The sequence below is a fragment of the Plectropomus leopardus genome, chromosome 19 (assembly GCF_026936395.1).
Source record: "Plectropomus leopardus strain MGB_pleo_1.0 chromosome 19, ASM2693639v1, whole genome shotgun sequence".
Lineage (NCBI taxonomy): Eukaryota > Metazoa > Chordata > Actinopteri > Perciformes > Serranidae > Plectropomus > Plectropomus leopardus.
In genome coordinates this window covers 886,558-907,500 of record NC_142194.1, presented here as the reverse complement: position 1 = coordinate 907,500, position 20,943 = coordinate 886,558, and the positions used below count along the sequence as shown (strand labels likewise).

The 20,943-nt window shown below is 39.3% G+C and overlaps 1 protein-coding gene and 1 long non-coding RNA gene across 3 annotated transcripts in view; both read right to left on the bottom strand.

Moving 5' to 3' along the window:
• Positions 1–1,182, bottom strand: part of LOC121964621 (uncharacterized) — an 8,199-nt gene extending 7,017 nt beyond the window's left edge. The window contains exon 1 of the long non-coding RNA XR_015774933.1: positions 968–1,182. This is a non-coding gene — a long non-coding RNA (uncharacterized LOC121964621). The remainder of the gene's footprint in view (positions 1–967) is intronic.
• A 1,541-nt stretch (positions 1,183–2,723) lies between these two features.
• LOC121958465 (stonustoxin subunit beta-like) lies at positions 2,724–11,090 on the bottom strand. 2 transcript variants are annotated; one of them, XM_042507401.2, is made up of 5 exons: positions 10,750–11,090; positions 10,449–10,548; positions 6,853–8,322; positions 6,124–6,257; positions 2,724–2,925 (listed from the first exon to the last, which is right to left on the bottom strand). In XM_042507401.2, exons 2-5 carry the CDS (start codon positions 10,537–10,539, stop codon positions 2,881–2,883), a joined length of 1,740 nt encoding a protein of 579 aa, XP_042363335.2. In that variant the 5' UTR covers positions 10,540–10,548; positions 10,750–11,090; the 3' UTR covers positions 2,724–2,880. The 2 variants fall into 2 exon arrangements, with proteins under 2 accessions (XP_042363335.2, XP_042363334.2); XM_042507400.2 differs by lacking the exon at positions 2,724–2,925 and having other exon boundaries at positions 3,913–6,257.
• Positions 11,091–20,943: the final 9,853 nt, after the last annotated feature.

The window sequence follows — 20,943 nt, the reverse complement described above, 5'->3', positions numbered from 1 at the left end:
AACTAGGAAAAACGGTATTCTTTTACAGTGCACCTGATACACAGAATTATCTGCAGAGGAGCCTAAACTTGGACGCTCCTCCACCATTACTGCTCAAAGGCCTGATTAGTTAAATTTTTTACGAGTGGTTCAGTGCACTCGTACAAAGATAAAAAAATGTCTTGCTTTTACAGTCCATAAATTGTTGTGCATCAAGAAGAAAAATAAGTTTTATAATTGAGGAACATTTAAAAACGCATTAATATAATTTGATAAAGTTTAGATGGGTTTTTTTGGAAATATAATGACTGGATTATTCATAATTCTGACTAGCTGCTTTTCAAACAGCATTTACTGGACTTTTAATTTAAGCCCAGAAGTTTGTTTGATATCACAGAACTACTTTTGATCATTGAGTACAGCAAATATCAAATACTTTCAGACGTTATCACTTTGAAACCTGGAGCGACATCACAAACCTTTCACAAACATTTAAACCTTTTAAACCTAACCTATCATAAGATAACCCTTAGTTACAACAGGGAAATGTCCACTGTTAGAGCAGCAAAGGGGTTAAAGCAGGTTAAAAAAAAATGTAAATAGTAAAAATCAATAAATAAACAAGACGGAAAAATAAACAGTTAAGAAAAAACAAAAAAAGAGACACCACCTAAAAAAATTGGCGTGATTTTTGAGACAATGAGCAACTGGGTGAGAATTTTTTCACAAACAGCAATTAGTTAATTTAGAAAATAAGTTTTCTTTCTTTTTACATGAACAGACATAATCAGACTGAGCCTATTACATTAAAGGTACACTGTGCAGCTCTAATTTAGTACTTTTTTGGTCAAATTCAGCAAACCGTCGGAGCGAGACCTAAAACCCGATCGTGTTCTGCTCGAGCACAGGACAGCAGAGGCCCTGGACGAACAGTTTAACGATAAAGGCGGGGGAGCGGAGAGACGGTATAACAGAGTGTCTGACTGACCTTTCTGTCTCCAGACTGGCAGACGCCACTTTTAGTCAGAAGGTGGTGTCATACCTGGAGGCGTGTGATGGGAGGAGTCAGTGGAGGAGCGTTTCTGACAGGATATAAGTCGTCTCGCAACATCGCAGATCATCAGACTGGAAGCTCCGGCTGGAGGTCAAAAAGACTCGCTCACAACTCAGCTGATCTGCACGACTTCAACAGGTGAGGACAAACTGGAGGGACGGAGACAGAGGGACAAAAACACAGTTAGACTTTGACTCAACTGTGTCAAAGTATCAGATTTAGAATAGTTTCTCCAGAGAAATACTGCATTTCTGAGACTGTCAGTCTGTCTCTCTGTCATTCCTGTTTGTGTCAACTCCCAGTGTTTTAAAATCTTCGCACTTTTACGATTTAACCCCTTGAAACCTGGAGTGACATCACATCAGGTTTCTGAGCTGCATTCAGACGCCTTTCACAAGTATTTGAACCTTCAAAACATGAGCAAATCAGTTCGATGTCTTTGAAAAACTTGAAAAAAGGCAATCAGCAACTTTGCATGAAATGTTCTGCAAACTGCAAAAAATCTTTTAATGTTTTTGGGTGATTTTATTACTTTTCTGCAATTTTTCTTTTTCTTTTAAAAACTTTTAGTATTTTTTATTATATATATATATATATATATATATATATATATATATATATATATATATATAGTATATAGTAAGTAATTTTTATTTTTGATGATTTTTGATTTAAGCCTTTCTTTTTCTTTAGAACTTAATGGCAATTGATAATTTGGCCATCTTTTTTGACTTTTAAAATGCTGGCATTTTATTTTTTCTTTTAAAGTTTTTTTTTGTTTGTTTTTTAAAGTTTGAAGACATTTTGGTGGGGGCTTTTGTCTTTTAAAACTCTTGATGATTTTTAAAAATGAAACATGCCTCCCAAACCTGCAGTCCTGTCAACGCAAAAATCTTCAAAATTACAACATTTATTATAAAAAGAAGTGATAAAAAACTGAAAGTATTGTTGGCTTTGTTGATTCTGTGACATAAGGTAGATAAAGTGTCTTTTGTTTGATGTATCATTTCTTACTTTTCTCCTTTATTAAGTACTTTTAAAGAGTGATTTTAAATTTTTGTTTAGAACTGGTTTTGTTTTTACTGTTCTGACCTGAGAGTCACTGTTAACTCCATTCTCTTCTATGTTAAGCACATTATAGATGTTTTTTAGAGCTGAGGAAACACAATTTTTTAATGTCTCAGTTCATGTTGATTCTCACACAGGTTTGTGCTTCACAGAGATGCAATCAGTTTAAAATCTCTTTGCTTGTTGCATCACAGATGTTTAATTACAATTCTTGATACTTAAAGAAAACTAATTATTATTAAACTAATTACATTTGCTTTGTCGACATGAGTCTGCTGAAATATTAAGTCATGTTAAAAAAAAATACTTTTGTTGTCGAGTCTGGTAACAGCATTAAGCTGCAAACACTGCCGATGTAACATCCTGAAACACCTGTTGGAAATGTTTAATGTCCTCTTGAGCAAATGATTCAATAAAGTGGAGACCCGACCTCACCGCTGTGTGCCGCGTTGTTTTTTCCTGCAGATTTAGTATGAATAACTTGCTAACGTGACGGTTAAAAAGAGGAGCAAAATGTAAAGACTGATTTTTCTGTGAAGATATTAGCTGATGTTAGCGGAGCAAACCTCGGTTACTGCAGTAAACTGGTAAGTTTCCGCCGCCCACAGTGACCCACCTTTCTCTGTGAAGAACTGTGTGACTCTCCTTTTTCTGCTCTCTGGTCGTTTTTGGTAGTCAGACCTTTTTTTGGAGGCTGTCACATGAAGCTCAGCACACACTCCTCACTCAGCTCTGCTAACCACAGTTTGCACCAGGTGTGGAGCCAGGACCGAACCATTTCACGAAAATACGGGGGGGCAATACAGAGGCTCTGTGGGTGTTACCTTTTTGCAAAAACACAAGAAAAGAAAAATTAAGTGTTAGCATTAGGTAGCACATTGGAAACACAATATTATGTTCACAGTGTAATTTAATAATTTTCTACAAAAATAAATAAAAATAAAAATTAAATCTAAATGTTCTAATATTTTTAGGGCCCTTGTCATCACAGAGCCTTAGTGCTGTCCTTACTTTTTCCCCTCATATGGCTGGCACCCTAAATACATTCCCACAACACTGGCTAATGTTACCAACAAGTTGTAATAATGTTTTTAAAGAAAACATTTTAATCTAACTGCAAATAATGTTTTTTAAGATTTCTGTCATTTCTAATAATGTCCCAGATCGCAGGTTTTGGTTTTAAAAACGTTCTGAGAATGTTGCAATGCAATGTTTCAGTCATGTTTTCAGCAGCAAGTTTTCTTTTAGTTCCCAGAACATGCTTCTTTAAGTTTGGGTCACATTCTCTATAAACATAATCAAAATGTTAAAAATGTTTAGTTGTTCTTTTTATATCAGATTGCAGCAACATTTCATGAAAATGTTCTGTAAACTTAAACCTTAATGAAATCCTGAAACAATTTCTAAATGTTGCTTTTAAATTTTTCTTTCTTCGTGCTCATGTAACATTGTGGGAATGTTTTATAAAACAACATTCTCTGATCTGTCACCCACATATAGATTTATACATATACATACACACACACACACATATACATATATATACACATTTATATACATTGTGATGGGGAAACAACAACGGCTGTTTACAGTCCTGTAACTTCTCCCTCCACCACCAGGTGCCACTGCGTCTTTCAACTTGGCTGGATCTTCCACAAGTAAAGACCACAGACTGAGCTCTGGTGGTGCATGCTGTGCACCGCATACAATGACTTTAGTGTACTTTGCATTAAAAGATTATGTGTCATAAATAATAAATATAACTTTTGTAATAGTCACCCTATTAATCTACATCAAAAAACAAAGCAGCAAACAGTAATCAGGTCACTTTATTGAACATTTGGCTCAACAAGAGAGTGAACACAGCCAACAGGTGTCACAGGAATCTGAGGTTACATCAGCATGTTTGCAACAACAATGGTGCTAACAGAGACGCTCTCCTACAAAAAAAACCTTTAGATTTCTTTTTTTAAATTTTGATTACATGAACCATGAATGATATTTAAACATACTAGCATGTGACATTTGTGTTCTGATATAAGCTCTGTGTCTTTGAGTATCAAGAATAAGAATATAAAAATACAATAAAAAAATTGCAATAGGCACTTTAAGCTACCTTGTGTTCTGACTAGGAACGACACGAAATGAATTATCATAAGTATATATTTTAAATTAGTTTACAGTTATTAGAGTTATTATCATCAATTATTCAAGCACTTCTTGTCCTCTTCATTATAATTATTTATTTTCAGATTTTTCTGTTGCTAATTATGAATGTATGTATGTATATATATATGTGTATATATATATATATATATGTATGTATATATGTATGTATATATATGTGTGTGTGTGTGTGTGTGTGTGTGTGTGTGTATATATATATATATATTATCACAACAATCATGGCAGTGAAATCAATTTCACAGAATTTTTATAATTTTGGAGCACTTTTTTTCAGGTAAGTTTTTGCCGTTTTTTTTTAAATTATTGTAATATTTTTACTGATTTTTTTGCTATATATATATATATATATATATATATATATATACATATATATGTGTGTGTGTGTGTGTGTGTGTGTGTGTGTGTGTGTGTGTGTGTGTGTGTGTGATGCACCATGCAATGAAACTGTAAAGCACACACCAGTTTGGGATGAAGTCTGAATCGAATTAACAGCAACTGATATACAGAAAAAAAGCATTTCTCCTGCTCTATGAACATCAGCGATGAGCTCCAAATATGTCAGCAAACTACGTTGCATTTCTCAGAGGTCTGGAAATGGACAGGCCAAACAGAAGTTGCCCTGCAGTCTGCATTACACGATGCAGTCTGGAGCAAGTTCCAGGACAGCGCCATCAGCAGCACCAATGGCCTAAATGATCTCACTGAGTCTGTGTTGTCTTTAATTTGTAAAACAACAGAAGCAACAGCATCAAAAACAGTTAGATCGTTCCAAAAACCATAAACCATGGGTTACCAGAACCATCCAGGATGCCATAAACACACACACATGCACACACTGCAGCTTACAAACTTGGACTGCAATTGGAAAAAAAAAATTATAAAGCAGCAGACCACAATGTGAGCAGTTAAAGAGGCAAAAGGGAATACAGGAAGAAAGTAGGACCACAAATCCAGAAGCATGTGGCAAAGTCAAAGAAGTATGACGGATTTCATGCTCCCCACAGACCACAGAGATTTCCCAGAGAAAAACAAAATGATGATAATCTAAAAAAATTACTCTAAAAATAAGAAAGTCTACACAAGGAAGATGTGAAACAAATGCTAAATTAAACAATAGGCACTCACCTTATATCCTAACATAATAAAGATTATCAAATCAGTAACCAACTTCTGCAATTTAAAGAGCAACTAAGCTTAAAAAATGGGTGGGGCTAAGACATGCACAGTCACCCAATCATGCCGCCTCTTGATCCACAGCCTTTCCCTGCCCATGCACACACAAAGAAGCCGGTGAGACGGCTATGACATCATTCTTTGTATTTGTGAAGCATGTTCAAGCTCGAATTTTTAATTTTACATGTGAGTCCACGTCCCTGCTAACAGAGCAGGATTCCAACAAAAGTTTGTCGTGACTTTTACTTAAGTGGACACAGGAATGCAAAGGAGTCATCACCAAGCCAGAAGCCCGGGTAAAGAGGCTCAGTGAATGTGGTGCTAAAGGTGTAGAGGTGAGTCACAGTGTCAGCTGAGACTTTGTAGAAGGACAGAGTGCCATCATGCCAGTCCAGATACACCCCAATTCTGCCAGTCTCAGCAGGAGTGAACTTACTATCCCACACCTTTTCAATATGATTGGCCACAAGATAATCATTGAAAAATGATAAATATTTGCCAAAAGTCCACGACATGGTATTTTTACCAAACTGGCTTGCTGAACCGCCTGCTGCTCTGTCAATTTGCTTGTATGCTACAGCAATATTAACATTTGCTTTAGAACTGGTATCCCAGTCTACCTCCCAGTAATGGCGCCCAAACAAGCCTTCTTTGCACAACACCTGAGAATGCTTCATAAACCTCTCTGGGTGATCTGGATATGACTTCGATTTTCCAGACTTTGCCCTCTTGTTTCCCTCAGACAGAGTGACCTCCTTGTGTGCAGTGTTTGGGTCCAAGGTGAGATCACAGGCATCTGATGGAGAGACAAAAACGAAATCTCTTATTAGTATTAACATTTTAATTGTAAAGCAATTAAGGTCAATACATAATACATTTACAAAAAAAAAGGTCACCGGCGGACATTCTTGTCCGTAAGAGGCTGTACTAAGTAGGGATCAATTTTGGCAGGAAAACATGGAAAGGCCAGTTCAGGGGAGTCCCTTGACTTCTGACCTTGAGATAACGGACTAAAAATGGGTTCTTTGGGTACCCATGAGTCTCCTCTTTTTGGGACCAGCCCGCTTAATGGTAGTCACATGCAGTTTTGGCCAAAACCAAAGTCTGTGGCAACTGGAGTGTGCCAGAACCTGGAAAGAATTGCTTCACCTTTTCTATATGGACTTCAAAACTGATTTGAAATGCAAAACAATGGAATTGTAAACATGCAATAAATTATAATGCACGTAATCACAATTAATTATTGAAATTCAGCAATTAAATAATTTTTAAAAATATTTTTTTAACAGCCATAATTATTAATCATTCTGATAGTCGTATAAGTTTGTGGAGGACAGGTTTAACATATTTTTGCTTCAACAAACAAACAAAAACATAAAAAAATGACTTACAAATGATCAAATCTTCTCTCTTTGTGATGGCCTCGACATCGAGGATTTCAACCTCTTCAAAATCTTCATTGCGCAGAATGCCGTTTTTGTAATAGTACATGGATGCTCCTATGTATTTCTCATTTTCAATGGCTGCTATGAAGAAATGCACCTTGTTGTTGTTCTTCTGTTCTTTGGCATAAACACTGAAAAGTTTGGCTTTTTTTCTCATTTTGGTAATAACTTCACTTGAATAGAACCATGGATCTTCTTTGGTACCTTCTAATTTACTACCTGCGTCCAGGTAGATGGCCAACTCACGGAGGCCGGGGTCAGTACCCTTCAGGGAGGTGAAAATAAAGCACAGAGCATGCTCTACACCTGGAGTGAAAACCTCCCTGTCCAGCTCGGACACATTTGGGACGACCTTTATTCCCTCCATGGCATCTACACAGGACTTGATGATGTTGATTTCTCTCTCTTTGTGACGCAGCCACTTGTTCAGGTTTTCATGACTGAATGGTGACTCGTTTCTTTCATTGATGAGTTCCTCCGCTGAGCTCTCATTCTCCTTACCTTCACGGATGTTGGGAAGTGCCATCGCCACGGTCTTCTGGAGTTTAGCTGTGTAATGATCACACAATTTTTGGAAAGTGGCAAACTGTTTTTCAATCTGTGGAAAATTCTCTACCACTCCATCTTCCAGAGAATCATTGCATCTCATTCTTATTTCCCTTAAATCTTCCAGAGCATCCTCCATCTTCCTCACTAGCCCAATACTGATCCCCTTCGTCAGCTCAGGAGCTTCGGAGTCCATATTTTTCAGGGGCATCAGCCAGACCTTCACTGGAACAGCATTCTCTCCTGTTTCACCCAGCAGCTGTGGTAGTTTTGCATAGGTCTGCACTGCCTCTTCAAACGTCGTAGGGTTGTTTTCAAGAATGAAGTCTCCGTAGAACTTGCAGGAGAATTCCTTGGTCAGGGCTTTTTCTTCATCATTCAGCTTGATTTCACTTTTGCCCTCAATGTTAACAAAAGTGGGGATCTTTTTTATCATAGCTTCCATGCCACCCTGGATGTCCTGAACCTTGCTGGTTTCCAACTTCTCACTGTCAAACACAAAGAAAGCATTTGCCCCATAAAGGATGGCGGTGACCACATGTGTTGCCGAGCTCTTCCTCATAATATTCGTCTGTTCGGGGTTCATTTTGAGAAGGTGAAGCATCGACAGCTCTCTGAAGATGGTGGTGGCTTTGTACCGAAATGTCACTCTGCTCTGATTCTTGAATCTCTTCTTATCATTTAGATACTTGGCAGATCCTTCAACTTCAATCATTCCACTGAGGAAACTGGCCTTCAGAGAAGATTCAACATCCAGATGAGAGGCCTTAGAATCGATGGAGTCAGATGAGGAAATGTCCAATTTACTGCTGTGCTGAGAGTTTTCAACTTTGTTCTCTTGTAGGGTTTTCTCATCCCACAATGTCAAACCTGCAGAGAATGGAAAACACTTATCTTGTGAGACAGATGATTAATCATTTTGTCAAAGTAAAGTCACAGGATGGTAATCCTAGTCATAGCTGCAGCGCAGCAGTGGGTCGGGGCCGGGCGTTTTTAGCAGCAAGCGGCAGACAAATTAGAAGACAACGAACAACGCTGCATCAGAATGAGCATTCTGCATCACACAAGGCTCAAACTTACAACCACAGACACCAAGTCACCATCCCAGAGAGCTCCATGCAAAGAGAGAAACCGGAGAGGCTTCACTCTCTGACTCAGCCGCTTATCAAGACTAAAGACTGATTTGCTCTAGAAGTGCAAAACTGATGTTAAAGGATGCCATTTTCCCACAAAATGCAATAGAGTACATGAGGGCAGAATTCAAAATGTTGTCACAAATTCAGTTTTTGAGATAATAATACTCTACCAGCGACAGCAAAATTTTTATCATTTTTTTATGAACCTTGAAGATTTATTTAGCAAGAATTTACAAATATATATCTTTTCAGCAGCATTTGCGGTCAGACGCTTTGATGCACTGTAAGCTCAATTTTTGATGAATCAAAAATGTGTGTGGATGGTTTGTGTCGGACAGTCTGAGAGCCTTTTTAAATCAAAACAACTTTAACCCTCTTTCTTTTTTTTTTTCAAAAACAATGGAGGAAGGCAATGAGGAACTGATCAAGAAATGACCAATAAATTAGCAAGAATTAAAAAAAAAAGAAGACCTGTTGTTATAGTGGAAATGATTCAAGTTTTAGTTCCATGAAAACGCTCTGAACGCCTTTTAATTATAAATATATTTTTAGAGGTGTTGAGTATTGTTCCCAGCAGGCGTGTCTTTATTTCTGTGGAAAACCTGCTATTCTGCTGAAAGTGTAACCGCTGAGGTCAGACGACGCGAACACCGTGGATCCAATAAGGTGGATGTTAAGTTGGGGAAGAAAATAATTACTTTGGCTCGTTTTCTTTCAAAAACACAGGAAGAAGTTACAAGTTATGAGTTACAAGAAAAGTACCTGAAATTTAGCAAAAAAGATGAAAGAAAAGTGAAAAACAAAAAAGGTGAATAAATAAATGAATAAATAAAGACAGACAGACAGAATAACAATAATTATATATAATTATAACATATATCTAATTATTTCTCTCTCTCATTTCCTTTTTTAAAAAAGCTTTCAGGTCATTTTCTTGTCACTTTTTGCAATTTGTGGGACATCTTTTTCCAAGTTGTTCATTGCCTTTTAAGCCTTTTTTTTTTTTTTTAAAGAAATTACACCATTTTTCTCAGGTTTGAAAGTTTAAATACTACTGAAAGGCATCTGAATGCAGCACATGAAAACTGATGCCGCTCCAGGTTTCAAAGGGTTAAACAGCACATATTTCACATCACTTGCTTCCTTGAACTGCTCTAAATCCGTATCTGACTTCATGCTGTCTATTTTTGAGACTTACATTAATATCATTAATATCATAATATCATTATATGCGTAAAAACACAAACACTAAGCTGCAATGTCATGCAAACAAAGGTATCAAGTCACAGAGGAACAGTGGAAAGACTAAAATTGCGCCAAGTTCACGTTTTCTGCTGTGCAAAAATCTCCCCTCCTTTTTTTTTTTTTTTGGAACAAAATAACTGACCTCGAAATTAATAAAAAGTTTTCACTAATTTGAACCAATCTTTATTCAGAGTCTGTGGCTGTTGTAAAGTGACTCTACAGACATGATTGCACCTGTTTTTTTTCTATGCTCTTACTTTGAATTAAATTCACCTTCTATTTTCTTTTTTTTATTTTTTAACAACCAAAATATATATACTGTATGTAAATATATTTATAGCACTGTCACATGTAAAGAACTTTGAGCTGCATCTTATGCATAAAGGGTGCTACAGAATTAAAGATTATCATCTTCATCATTATCATAATAACAATAATAATTGTTATTATTATTATAAATGTCACAATAGGCGTCATCTACTACAAAACAATTAATTCTGAGCGTAAAAAAGTGATACTGCTTTATGAAATGTTTTCAAAGTCCCTGCAAGTAGAGCTGCAACGGGCAGATAAATTCAGAAATATTTTGTTAATAAGAACAGAGTCCAGACTGACCTGGGATCAGAGCATCTTTCCGAGCATCGTAGAGCATTCCCAGGGTGAAGGGCCGACCCAGGGCGGCAACGACCATTTTATCTGAGGCCATTTCTCCGACCTGTCAAAATGTCAAGAAAGTGACCACACGGCGTTCAACACTTTGTTTACACTCTTAACGAGTACAAAGGCTGAGTTTGAAACTTTGACAGCCTCAGAAATTCAGTATTTCTCTGTGTAAACTATTCAGACTCTGATACTGAATAAAAGTCTAACTCTGTCTTTTTGTCTCTCTGTCTTCGTCTCTCCAGTTTGTCCTCACCTCTTCAAGTCGTGCAGATCAGCTGAGTTGTGGGCGAGTCTTCCAGCCGGAGCCTCCAGTCTGATGTTCTGATGATCTGTGATGCTGTGAGACGACTTTTATCCTGTCAGAAACTCTCCTCCACCGACTCCACAACTCCACCGACTCCTCCCATCACATGCCTCAACACGCCGGACACCAACCGTCTCTCAATGAACCTCAACACGCCGGACACCAACCGTCTCTGACTGAACCTCAACACGCCGGACACCAACCGTCTCTGACTGAACCTCAACACGCCGGACACCAACCGTCTCTGACTGAACCTCAACACGCCGGACACCAACCGTCTCTGACTGAACCTCAACACGCCGGACACCAACCGTCTCTGACTGAACCTCAACACGCCTGACACCAACCGTCTTTCAGTGAACCTCAACACGCCGGACACCAACCGTCTCTGACTGAACCTCAACACGCCGGACACCAACCGTCTCTGACTGAACCTCAACACGCCGGACACCAACCGTCTTTCAGTGAACCTCAACACGCCGGACACCAACCGTCTCTGACTGTACCCGAGGGCCGAGGGCCTGTCGTCAGATTATCATCTTGTTATGTGAAGAACAGAAATAATGAGATAGGCAGATAGGCTTACTTCATTATTATTTCTATTTTTATTTTTTTTATCCGATTCATCGATCAATCCTAAAACTAATCTACGGGTTAATCGATTGTCAAAATAATAGTTAGTTGCAGCCCTACACAAAATGCTAGTCAACTCATCGTTTAGCCTCGGCTGTCGGTGGCAAGGAGGACTAAAAACTGTAGCATGAAGTCGCACATACAAGGGACACAGCCAACTAGTCAGCTTATATTTTAGAAAAAGTAAAGTCGGAAATGCAGTTTGGAAACCGATGCAGACAGCGAGGAATGATTCAATAATGCAACAAATCAAAGAGCCGTTACAGCAGAGAGGAGATGCAAGTGATGTCCCAGTATGTGCTGTTTGACTTGAAGGATTTATGATTTCTATAAAAACATTCAGCTCATAAAATCCACAGTGTCGGCTTCCTCTGACCTCACAGGTGCCAAGTCACCATTTCTCTGGAACAGCATGGAGTCGTTCCCACAGAAATTAAGACACACCTGCTGGCAACAACATTTGGGAAGCTTCCAGTGTTGTCTTTGTTTCTGAGTAACTGACGCAACATGTTTTGCCCCAGGACTCCCTCTCTCCCTCTCTCTCTCACACTCACGCACGCTCACTCACTCACTCACTCACTCACTCACTCACTCACGCACTCACTCACTCACTCACTCACTCACTCACTCACTCACTCACTCACTCACTCACTCACTCACTCACTCACTCACTCACGCACTCACTCACTCACTCACTCACTCACTCACTCACTCACTCACTCAGTTCAGCTTAAAATATTTGAACATTTTTTTTGTCAGGAGACTGTTAAAAACATTTCATGCCTAAACTGGATCATTCATACATCTCCAAACCCCGTCAGAGCTGTGTAGATAATGGTTTAGTGTTCATGCATTTTTTTAGACTGATACTGTTTGCTGCATCTTAGGCGCTTTTCATTCTTCATTTATTTGATAATTTTGTTGATGCATGTGTCCTAAATGTAGTCCAGATTGTGTATTTGAGTGTAATCAGTGAATTTGCAGCTCAGCTCCTACAATAAGTCTAAAATACACTGTGGAAACTAAATAGTTACATTCAGACTGTTCAGGTCCAAAAATGCTCCATTGAAACCCATTCAAACTGACATTTTTGATCCCACAGCCATCAGAGCAGAAAAACAGGACTTGTATTATTTCTGGGTGTCATTCTGGAGAATGCGCCCTCCACAGTGAAACAGGTGCCCCTTTCTGCGAGGTCAGCTACTTGCCGCATAGACGCGCTGTCGAATGCTGTGCATGGAGTTATTATATCAATGTTCTTAGTCAGGCCAGTTACTTTTCCCCAGATTCTGCTTTTTTTGTGCTGATAAAAATAAATTAAATGGCCTTTGTTCCTGTTCACCCGGGTGGCGCCGTGGCCCACACTCACATCAGTAAAATAACGTTTGAATAATTTACTGAACTACAGCTATTCTTTTTCAAACCACACATCACACACATTATTTCTGTGCTTTTAAAAAAAAAGACCTTTGTTTTTGTGTTTTTGGTACACATAAGGTGCCAGTGTGCATAAAACATTCCTTGTCATTGCCAAATAGACTGTGCTAACTATTATTCCTTTGAGTTTAGGACAAGGCTCTGTCATTGCAATTTAGAATTCCAAATTTTTCCACAGTTGATGATGGAGCTAACCAGTGAGCCATATCGCTTTCTTCTTCTCGCCGTCTGGAGTTGCACATGCTCAGTACCGATCGGCCTCCCATAACTCTGAGATGAAAGCTCTTTCTAGCTTGCATTTACTGCTCTAAAGACACGCTGATTAAAATCGAATCTAAAACTCTGCTCTGCAGTGAGACTGCTGCTGTTTGTAGTTTCACTCTCTCTGCCGCTCCGTCCCCAGACAGGAAAATGAAAGTGGGAGCAGCTCCCAGGAGGAAGATGTGGTTAATAGCTCAGATGGTAAACTGCTGCAGCTCAGAGACATTAATGTCTGACAGGAAATGTCTTCATTCCTGCAACGACACAAAGTTTAAGCTAAAACACCTGTATTTACGCACTGTTAACGTCAGAGATTTCTGCATCATCAGCAACACCAATAATTACCTGAAACTTACGGCTGGTTTCACAACTGGGTTTAGATTAATGTCGACTAGTTAATCATTTGAGAGGTTTTCATGAACGTGGCTTAAATTTCATTGGAGGCCGTTTACTCGACAACGGTTCTGAAATGTTAAACTTTTGTTGCAGTTTGGCTTTTCATTCACACGACAACGGCGTTTTGGGGGCCTGAAAACATAAACGTCTGAAACATGGTTCCAGGGTGTAATCTTCTGAAAGCGCCATCTTGTTTCTTTTTTAAACGCAAAGGAAAGACTTTTCCATTTTTAGTAGAGTCGTTCTCGATTAAACATGGTCTTCGTCTGGCATGCAGCTTACGCCTTGCGTGTGAAAGCGGGCGCTGGTGTAAGCATCACTTTGCCTTTTCCAAACCCAAGCCCTCCAAACGTGAAGGAAATGACTCCTTCAAACAGCTTTTGGTTAATAAATTATTGCTTATTTTCTAAGGAGAACAATGCAGTAACTCCGTGTCTGATCTGTATCAATGCACATGGACCCTGACGCTGCTCACGGGCCTCCTTCCTCAAGACGCATTCAGTAGAAGAAGAAAAAAAGCCTTGTTGACAAGGGCAGAGGTGCAAGGTGAACAAACAAAGGAATAAACAACCAAATAGCTGCTATCACCGCTCTCTGGATGAGATTTCTGCCCACAAATAACTTTAAACGTCCCGAAGCTGCAGCGAGCCGTGATTCAGCGCCGGCAGCAACACCATCCATCATGTGAGGAGCAGAGGAGCAGAGGAGGAGCAGAGGAGGAGAAATAGCTGTCTGGAGTTGTGAGAAAGGAGTCCACAGTGTGAGATGAGCTGTCAGGCGGACTGTGGAGGATCAGGTGAGAAATCTGGTGGATGCAGTTGGACATCTTTCTCACTGCTGCGTGTCTCCCAAACTGTCCATCTGTTGTCCTCCTGCGCTCTTTCACAGCTGATCACTGAATTTGCTCGTCTGCCTGCTTCTCCTGCAAAATGTTTTATTTGCACCAGATTTTACAAGAAAAAAATGGTTTAGGGTTTGTTTATGCGAGCGCAAAATCTTCTCTGTTGTGCGCCGTCAAACATTTAACATAGTGCGTCGATATCTAACATTTCGGTTTCCAGAGCAGACAAGTTAAAGCTCAGCAACAAACATATTTGTCATCATGAAGGTTAGTGAACACTTCATAACCACTTTCTACCTCGTCGACCGCACCAGATGTGGACTGTGGCGTCAGCGATAGTGAACAGCGCAAAGCATTGTGGGACTTAAACCCTTTGAAACCAGAGCAAACTGGTTTGATTTCTGTCAAAGACAGAATGAGAAGGCAACAAGCAAATCAACAAAACATGGTCTAAAAGAATCCCCGAAATTAAGAAAAAAACCAACAAAAAAACAGCTAAAGACACAAAAAATAATAAAAAAGAAAAAAAAGAAAAGAAAAGTAAATGACCTAAAACAGCTAAAACAATGTTCTGTATCAAAATTTAAACAATATAAATTATTATATGATATTTGTCATTCTAAATATAAAATTAATATAACTATAAATATGATTTTCTGGATATTTCTCCTTATTTTCTTGGATAAGTTTGCCATTTCTCCCCTCTTTTGTTTTTAAACTAATATTTAGGCAATTTTCTTGTCACATTTTATCAAATTCTTACAATTTGTGTGACATGTTAGCTTGTGAAATGAAAAAAAAGAAAAGAAAAAAAGATGATCCCGCTCTCGAAGGGTTAAGGACACAGAAGCATAGATACCAGTGCAGCAGGGATGCAGCTGTGTGAGATTTTCACAGCATGATAACATTCTCAGAAAAAATAGTGGTTTCATGGCATTACAGAACTATTATTGACAGTCAGACTGAACTCTGAAGAGACGAAAATAAAAGAACAAGTTTAGGTTCAATAAATGTTTTCACTCGAAATGAAACTTGAAACCCTTTTTGGAAATTAAAGTCTGTGTTTTTTAAAATAACTAAAATAAAAGTGAGATTCTCTGTCCGCTTTTCCTTTTTTTCAATATTTTATCATAACATTGCAAACATACACCGTGTGATAATCATCAACTTCCATATCACAGTTTACCATAAAAAAGGTATAATGCTGCTACCAGAGTACCAGCAGATGATGCGCTTAAGTTTATCCAGTTTGAAAACACTCAGGGATGACATTAAAAAGCTTTGGTGTATCTGATTCAAGATTCAAGATTCCTCTTATTGTCAGTAAAGACATCAGAGATGCAGAACGAAATTACGAGCATGGCTCCGTTTAAAAACACTGATAAGAAACAAAGAACGCTGAAAAAAAAATAAAGACATCAATGAATAAATATGTATAAAAATAAAGTTCTGGACATGACAGGAATGTTGCACATAAATAATAATTGCACATATTTACATAGCAGCTGCATAGTTATAGGTGAGAAAAATGACGAGGCACAGTCAGCAGTGTGTTATTTCGTTCAGCTGCCACGTGTTTTTAAGCCCTGGTGACGACTGAAAATTGAAATGCGCAGGCGTCGAGCCCATGAAAGCCTTTTTAACTTTTGTAAAACAGTGTGTCTTGGAATTCTCTGGTTTGGGCTTATTGAAAAAAGAAATAACAAGTCCTTTTTGGTCATTTTTGTTGAGAATCCAAAAAGTGGCTGTTTTTGAAACCTAGACATGTGAAGTAGCACTCCTCAGCCAAACTTTTTTATGACTATTTTCTACCTAATGTACAGAATGTTTCGTTTTTCTAACGTGATGTAGCTGATGTTAGAAACAAGCTGACATTTTATCTTAGTTACCATCTAATATCTCGATCTCCTCTGCATGTAATCACTCGGCCCACGATACAATCAACCTCAGCATCATGTTTAACTGCATCATTTTCCCAATTTGCCACAGACATCTCCTCAGAGGTAATAAAACTCACTTTTAATATTGAAAATAACTCGCTTTTGTGCCAGACTCTCATTGATAAAGTGTCTCAGTTTTTAATTTGCTTCGATGGAGGAGAAAAGATGAAGTTATTCAATGGAAGGACTCATCCCTCCTCACGTCTATGATACCCTGTTGAACAGGCCAAGAAAAAATTGATAAATGCAATTGTACAGACGCACTCCCCTCCCCGCCTACTTACAACCATCGAACAAACTGTCGTGACTGTAGAATTCAATTAAGTTCATCTGGCATGCTGCTGCAGACAGATGAAGACAGAGAGAGGAGCTCTGACGGCTCTCTCTGGTGTTAGAGCTCCACACGAAATGTTGTTGCGGGCTCGATGAAGCTGCTGGGCGTACAAACTGGGAAAAGTTGGACACATAATTTGTCTCCAATAAATTTTGGTGGGATAATTACTATGAAACAAAATTAAAATAAAACAGAGTTTATAATTTAATAATAATTTACAATCCAGCCAACAGCAGCAGAACATTCGTGTTCTGCTGGACACGCGTGACTCGAGGCTGCAGGTGCACCGAGATGCACATAAATGAACAACAAATGAGACATTCACGAGAATGATACAGATGAAGTTAGGGTCCAAGTGAATGTTTGCGTCAAATTTGATCATGTTGAAATATCATGTTCAGGAGACGGATTCATACGGACGGATGGACAATCCAAAAATATAATGCGACTCCACTAATGCCTACACAGAGACAATCTATTTCTGTCCCAACAAGCTTTAAAAAAGTTATTAAGAAAGTGACAGATGTCTGTCGTTGAGGAAGAGGAAAAACATTTCCAAAGGAAGGACTTAAAAACAGAGTTGAATGTTTTTAAGTTTGGTGGAGCTCACAGCATCAGGTAAGAGTCAGACGTGAGTCGATGAGGAGCTGACAGCAGGTCAATATATATCATTGAGTTCACTGAACCAAAACATGTGCAGCATGAGTGGAGAACATGGCAGAGTGCACAGTATGTTCCTGCAGCCGCAACATACCAAACACATGTTCCAGTCCATTTATCAGCACAGCGCTGGGAAACAACCACTTTAAAATACGTCATCAGTGTCAGAAATGTCCATACTCTTGTGCTGTGTGCCACGGCTCACTGACTCCATGCTGGATTCAAGTTTGAACTATGCATCCAAACTTGAAGAATCCAGTCTTGATTAAATTTCATATTCTGTTGCTTTTTAGATTTAAATCCTTACAGCTATTATTTGGCTCCATGGAAATGTCTGCAGCAAAACAGCATCCTTAATTGCGGCAAAAATGAGTTTAACTTCAAATTCTTGCCAAGTTTTCAATGATTGACCAAAGACCCAGAGGCTTTAATTAAGTGAGATATAAAAACTGCATATCGTCAAACTGGCAAAACCCAGTGAGTCCTTTGTCCTTATTAGAGTTGTTGCTGTGATTTGCTGTTTATTATTTTGAATGTTTATTTTGCTTTACTGTTAACATTTTTACAACAGATTATTTACAATAACTTCAGGTTAAAAATAAAAACAAAATAAAATGCTGCATCACCTACATTTAATCAAACTGCGCTAAGCAAACTTTTTAGGGCCCGAGCACGAACCATGCAAGGATAGCTTGGACATGTCCAACAGTCCGCTACAGCACACGGACATGTCCAACAGTCCGCTACAGCACACGGACATGTCCAACAGTCCGCTACAGCACACGGACATGTCTGAGAGCCCACTCCAGCATGCAGGCATCCTGACAGTCCGCTCCAGCGCGCGGAGATGTGCTACAGTGCAATTTCTTTACAAAAGCAACCTTTTTTTTTTAAGGACATGCAATAATTATGTTAATAGGTTTTCTCTGATGTATGTGTGTTGAGGATGAATGTGTATTTTTTTATGTTGCACTGTAATAAATCAAATTTCCTTACAGTAACAATAAAAGTATATCACATCTTATCTTATCTTTATGCAGCCGTACTTGCTGCCTGCGTGTGCACTGTGCAGCAGGAGACAGATGCAGCGATCAACTGCTGTGGCTCACCTTCTTTCTGTTTTTTTTTTGGTTTTTTTTTTTTATAGTCCACACAGGCTGTGAATTTGGTTATTTTCCAATGTACTCTGTGCAGAAACATACTCATGTCATAACATGAAAAAAAAAATCACATCAAAAAAAGTTACACCACAAGTCCTTACATGCAACTTGGACCAAAAAAATGACATAACTGTCCTACATTTTTCCAATTAACCTCTCTAAACTGTGAACATGCTGCTGCACACCTCAGTAGACATCATACCACACACACACACACACACACACACACACACACACACACACACACACACACACACACAGCCTCTGCAGCAGCATTATGAAAGGATGTTAAGCGTTGACCGTGAAACATTTCCACAAAGAATTATTCTGCAAACAGACACTGACTAGACACCGCCTCAGAGATTAACACACACTCTTAAACACACACACACACACACACACACACACACACCGAGTCTCCCTCTTAGTCTCTTTACACACAAACCTCTAGGTGTGAAGCAGCTCAGTGCGCCGGGCAGTCAGGCAGGTATTGATAACGCTGCAGCTACTTATCGCCTCGTTCTTCTTCTCCTCCTGCTAACACTACACTCTTCGTTTGTCTCTCTCTTTGCTCAGACTGGTCACATGCGATTTCACAACCGCTGTGTCTTAAAATGCAGATATTAGAGAGCTCGGGTCCATTTACAGTGAGCAAATAAAAAAAAAACATTCATCCCTGCAGGAAGGATTATTTTGGACAGGACAACCAACGCCGGGACGTCAACAAAAGCAGGACAACCAACGCCGGGACGTCAACAAAAGCAGGACAACCAACGCCGGGACGTCAACAAAAGCAGGACAACCAACGCCGGGACGTCAGCAAAAGCAGGACAACCAACGCCGGGACGTCAACAAAAGCACATGACAACCAACGCCGGGACGTCAACAAAAGCACATGACAACCAACGACAGGATGTCAACAAAAGCACATGACAACCAACGACAGGATGTCAACAAAAGCACATGACAACCAACGACAGGATGTCAACAAAAGCACATGACAACCAACGACAGGATGTCAACAAAAGCACATGACAACCAACAACAGGATGTCAACAAAAGCACATGACAACCAACAACAGGATGTCAACAAAAGCACATGACAACCAACGACAGGATGTCAACAAAAGCACGTCAACCAACGCCAGGACTAAGCTTGTGCCAATACATCGATGCTTAGCTGCATCTCGATGCGAAACGTGACGATCAATAATGATTAACAAAGAAAAAAACATCACATTCAGAAGAGAAGTGAACATCAGACTCCTGCATTACAGTCTGGCGTTTTTTGTATCCATCCACCGCCCCTACTTCTCACTCTATAGTAAGGGGCGTGCAACTTATACTACATCGTAACCAGCAGCGTTTTAAACTGACGCCATCCAGTGGTGAATCATGCACGTGTGACAGGTTCCTGCTGGTTGGGTTCTCAGCTGACGCCGGCCGTCCTATATATCACATTGCCATGGCGGTGCCATCCAGCAGCTTATAATAACACTACAAACTTCTGTCCGGCCACATTCTCACCTGACACCATTCAGTGATGTATCATGTGGACACAAAAAGTGGATTTTGGTGTTGGGAACTTACACTGAAAGCACTGCAAAAGCGGCGTTATTCAACAACTTCAGAATGAGAATGGGCCGCACTACTCGTCATATTTTGCCGCTTAGGCAGAAGCCTTGCAGTGGCAGTTAACATCCGCAACAGAAACATCAAAACGGTTCGACTCTGGTGTCAAAGCTGTTAGTAACCGTTGGGTAATGTTAGCCATGTGATGCCAACAGTTAGCCCTGTCACTTTGTGCATTTGACTCTGTCTGTCTTAGGCACAGAGCTACAAATCAATGTACATGCAGATGATATTTTACATGTTTTGAAATATCTAATTAGTGGAAAAAATATCACTCCATCATGGAGGAACAAAGAGCGACCTCAGTTTACTGACTCGGTAAGAGAAAACTGTAGTTCATCATCTCAAACTGATTTAATAGAATTTAACCATTTCATCTTTTTTTCGTGCAAAACAGAATTATTTCTTCCAAGCATTGAATTTATATCATCTCTCTCAAGTTTGAAATGTTTTTTGCATCCATTAATTTGTATTATTCACAAAAAATCCTCCACTTGTATCCACTTTTTCTGCAGCCAGAAAAGAACAAAATGAAAATTATTCAGACAAAAATGTATTGACAGGCTCCATCTCTTTGTCCGTATGTTCCCATAATGATTTTAGCCCTGAGTGTGACCGAAGGATGCAGCTGTGGGTTCCTCTCTGTTTCGAACCCTCTCACCCCCCCGGCTCCTCTCTCTTCTTGCTACCTCTCTCTCTCCATCTCGGCCTCATTCCCATTCGAATCACATGGTTCTGTTTAGTCGCCTCTTCCCTTTCTATATTCTACCCATTTTCTGCCTCAGTGGCTCCTCACAAACACAGACAGTATCTGCGTGTGCAGAGGACTGCACTGTAACAGCAGCGCTC